Below are 4,465 nucleotides of genomic sequence, written 5' to 3' on the forward strand. Positions count from 1 at the left end.
ATAACAAATGCAAAATCTCTCTTTCTTTATGAACCTTTGCAACAATCTTTGTAATGATTCTAAATTTTAAATTACATTAAATTAAATTAATTTTTTCTGCCAATTAATATTTTATTTGAATTGATGTTATAGTAAGTGCTAAGTAGAGAAGGGTGATTGATATGAACTTATGATAGCAATTTTTTTGAAAATTCAAAATCTGAATTTTACTTAAAAAAAAGGAGAATAGAGAAAAGAGTTTGATTTTATTTTTATTTAATATTGAGCCTTTTTTATAATTTTTTCTTGGACCTTTTCTTTAAAATTTTCTCTAATGTTTTTTGATCAATTTTTCGCATAAACTCATTCAGAGAGCTTATGAAAAAAACACGCGTTTAAGTCCCATAATTGATTTTTGGTTCTTTTGGCTGATTGGATAACCTGGCTCGAAAAATTAATTTTGGGCTATTTAATCGATTTTGATCCTTCTCCAAACACACACCAAGAGATTTTTCAAATATCCCAATTATGACACTAAAGCAACTATTGAACTTCCAGGCATTTTAGAAGAAATCAAGTTTTGTTGAGGTATTAAGCTAATCAAATTTAATATCTACTCAGACTCCCTTGAAAGCTTTGTCCTCCCAAAATCATCCTTTTTTTAATTATATCAAGAAAATTAAAAATTTTATTATGAGAAGTTAGACAATTACTTTTGAACATATTTTTGGAAAGTAAATTGATATCAATTTACTCACCAAAGATCCAATGATAAACTTGACTTAATGATTTTTTAGATACAAAAATATCATATATTTTGATATGATTAGATAAGTTTTCTACTTGCACAAATGCCCTGTGGTCATTTGTTTCAAAAACGGAAAAAAAAAAAAAAAGAAGCATACCAGAACACACGTGCAGAACGAGAAGAAGATTTAACACAAGAAAACAAAAAGACTTGCAACATTTTAAAAGCGAAATTATGATTTATGAATTATTGAAACACAGATAGTTTCATCTGCCTCTTGCTGTAGTTGAATATCAAATAGACTCTATCTCCGATCGAAAGAGTAAAGCAAATTGTTCCATCACATTCTTCTTCAGAACGAGTCCAACTTCCACCCCTCCATTACCATCTTTACTCTCTGCCATCGCCATTGTTATATTTCTGTCCACCGACGTTATCTCCACCTTCTCAGGCCTTCCCCATCCAAAGTCCACTCCATAAACCCCAAACCGGGTTGACCCGGCTACTCCTATGCATATAGCTCGGTTCTCTTCATCTTTCACGTAAGAAAACGTTGAGAACAACGTCTCTGCTCCATCAAGCACACCGTTCTCTTTCTGCATTTTCATTATCTTCCCGTATACTTTCTTAGCTGCTATCACTATCCCATCTTCATTGGTAAGGTTTTCGGGAAGTGTTTCTGTCACTTGAGACATCACGCAATTTCCAAAATAGTTTTCAGGGATTGGAGGCTCTAACCTGTTCCTGCAATCAACTACGAACCCCAATAACACTTTCTTTGTCTTCTGTTCAGCTATTTTTTCCATGGCTTTGGCGAAGCAGACCCAAACATAAGCAGTTGTGAGCACAAAGGTTGATAAAGTTTGAGGCTTTGAAAGTGCTAATGATTCTACTGTGATCTCTTCTTTCACCTTGTCAAGACTCTCCCATTTCTGTAATACCCTTCCCTTTATCTTCTCCAAAACTCCACGTCTGAGATCGAATATGGCTCGATCCGAGTCGTCCACTTTCGGCGGGAACACTTCGGACAAAATCTTCAAGCTTGGCCGGTTCTTCTGAGTCTGATCATTGGGATCTAAACCTGATGATGACCACGTCCACCCATTAATGTATGCAGAGGCAATGCCACGTGGATCGAGGATAACTTCCCTGTCTAAGAATGGTTGAAGTTCTGGTGGAAGCAAACCAGAAGAAGATTCACTCTCTGCATCGGCTTCTGTTATTCGACATAGATAAGCCCAGGCCTTGATGAACATAGATGAAGATTTTCCATCCGAACAGGCATGGTGTGCGGTGATGCCGATGCAAAATCCACTGTTGGGAAACAGAGTGATTTGCAGGGAAAGAACCGAAGCAGATGAATCAGATGAATCTAAGTTCGGCACGAAAGCACGAGACTCGGACGCGTCGCGAGGTGAGTTATCCAAGAAATGGCTGAAATCAGAATCAGAAACTGCTATGGTGAGAGAGACAGCGTCTCCTGGAGTGTATCGGACGATGGGTTTGACTGAGTCGGAATCGGAAGGCCAAACGATATTTCCGGCAAAAGGAAGAAAGTGTTGGAGAGCGAGAGAGAGGGAGCGTTTGAGCTTGGGAACGATGGAATCGAAGAAGGAAGAAGATTTTAAGTGAGGAACAGAGAAGCAGAAGAGACGCTCGACAGGATGAAATCTGAGCCAAAGCAAGTCGAAGAAGGAGAGAGAGAAAGAGGACTTGGGTGAAGATGGTGGCGGAGCTATTCTGCAGAGCTCATGTATTTTCAGGGAGGGATTGGAAGACGCCATGGATTTCGAGTGAAGCTTCGTGAACGTTATCCGTATACAGACTAAGAAACCGCCCCTGGTTTGGCAAGTGCGAATAGGCGCATCTTAAGATGCCATTTATTTTCATTTGCTGTGACCTTTTCCTCTCCGTTTCCTTCATCCTCACCCTTCAATTTGCGCCCCTCTTATCTGACCCTTCAAAATGCCAACTGCAATCCAAATCAGTGCCTTGACCAGGAAAAAAAAAAAAAAACCAGTTTTGGATATTTTTATTAAAATAAGCAGCGTTATTTAAAAAAAAAATGCTATTGCATTTTTTAAAACTATTTAAATAAAAAAAATTTTTCTTTTATTTTAAATTAAAATTATTATGAATTTAATCATTGAAGAATAACTATGGTTATCTTTATTATACTATTTATAAATAAAAATATTAAAGGAAAGATATTAATGTACATATGTAAATATATTATTTATAATTTGGAAAAAGGTCCCTACCAAAAAAATTTAAAGACCTTTTCAGTGAGTAAAATCAATATTTACATTTTCCTAATGCGATTTTCTTTACGTAACATATAGACTGCATCTTTCACATACTCTAATAATAAACTTCACTTTGATTTTATGTTTAATATTGAATTAAAATTATAAATAATATATTTATATATGCATTAATATTTTCCCCACTGAAACAGTTTTAAAAAGTTATAAATTGATTGAAAAACGTAAAAAAATAGTTTTACTTACTGAAACAGTTTTGAACATTTTTTTAGGAACAGTTTTTTATATTTATAAATAATATATTTATACACACATTAATATCTTCCCGAATTTTAACATTTTTATTTATAAATAATACAATAAAGATAAACACTGTTATTCAATGATTAAATTCATAATTGGCAAAAAATGATTAATTTATAATAAAATATAATCTATTTATATTTTATTTTATTTTGATCCTTTAATTTAATAAAATATTTTTTTACTCATTTAATTCTTGTAGTGTTAGTTTCATCAATAAAAAATATCTTATATTAAAATTTTAGATATTAAAAAATTTTAAATATTGACATATTAAATTTAATTTTTAAAAATAAAAATGATTGATAAAGAAATAATCATTTGAGACTAATAGTATTAAAGTTAAAAGATTGAAAATATAATTTATAAAATTAAAAAACTAAACTAAATTTTAATTTTAGTTTAATAATTTTAATTTAAAAAAGACTAAAATTTTAATTTAAATAGTTTTAAAAAATGTAATAGCATTTATTTTTTTAAATAAAACTGTGTTTATTTTAATTAAAAAGTTCAAAACCATTTTTTTTCCCCTGGTCAAGGCAGTTAACAATATTGGATTACAGTTGGCACTTTGAAGGGTCGGATAAGAGGCATGCAAATTGAATGGTGCGGATGAAGGAAATGGAGAGAAAAAGGAGAAAAAAGAAAGGAAGACACCCCTTTCCATGAATGTATAGGGCTCATGTAATAAAGGGAAAAATAAAAAAGACGATGGAAGCAATTCTGATTTTAAATTTTTAAAAGATTATAATTTTTTGGTTTTTTATTATAATAAATATTTTATTTTTTATAATTTTTAATTGGAAAAATGAAAAAAAAATACCTTAAAAATATACTAATAATAATTAAGTACTCCAAAATATGATATTCCCTTTGTTAAAAAAAATGTAAGACATTTTTTTAAGAGTTGAATATTAAAAAATGTAAAGTATTTTTAGTGTTCCAAGATATAATTAATGTGTTTTTCCCCCAAAACTATCATTAATGTTATGAATATTAGAATATTATGTGGATGTCCATTATCTCATATTCTCCAATATTTTTCGATTACCATAATATATTTCAGTTATTATTATCTTATATATTTTATTTACTTTAATTGATATATTTGTGCCTATAAATAGAAGTCACCTTAATTGTATTCTACACACTAAAAATAAAAAAACTCTCT

At 31.0% G+C, this 4,465-nt stretch overlaps 1 protein-coding gene across 1 annotated transcript; it reads right to left on the reverse strand.

The window, feature by feature from the left end:
• Positions 1 to 945: 945 nt before the first annotated feature.
• On the reverse strand, positions 946 to 2,560 carry LOC129293928 (malonyl-CoA:anthocyanidin 5-O-glucoside-6''-O-malonyltransferase-like). Its single transcript, XM_054932063.1, has one exon. The coding sequence runs from the start codon at positions 2,509 to 2,511 to the stop codon at positions 1,021 to 1,023; it is 1,491 nt and encodes a 496-aa protein (XP_054788038.1). The 5' UTR covers positions 2,512 to 2,560; the 3' UTR covers positions 946 to 1,020.
• Positions 2,561 to 4,465: the final 1,905 nt, after the last annotated feature.

Source organism: Prosopis cineraria, unplaced genomic scaffold, assembly GCF_029017545.1.
Source record: "Prosopis cineraria cultivar Desert tree isolate PC_DT_omini unplaced genomic scaffold, ASM2901754v1 PC1, whole genome shotgun sequence".
Lineage (NCBI taxonomy): Eukaryota > Viridiplantae > Streptophyta > Magnoliopsida > Fabales > Fabaceae > Prosopis > Prosopis cineraria.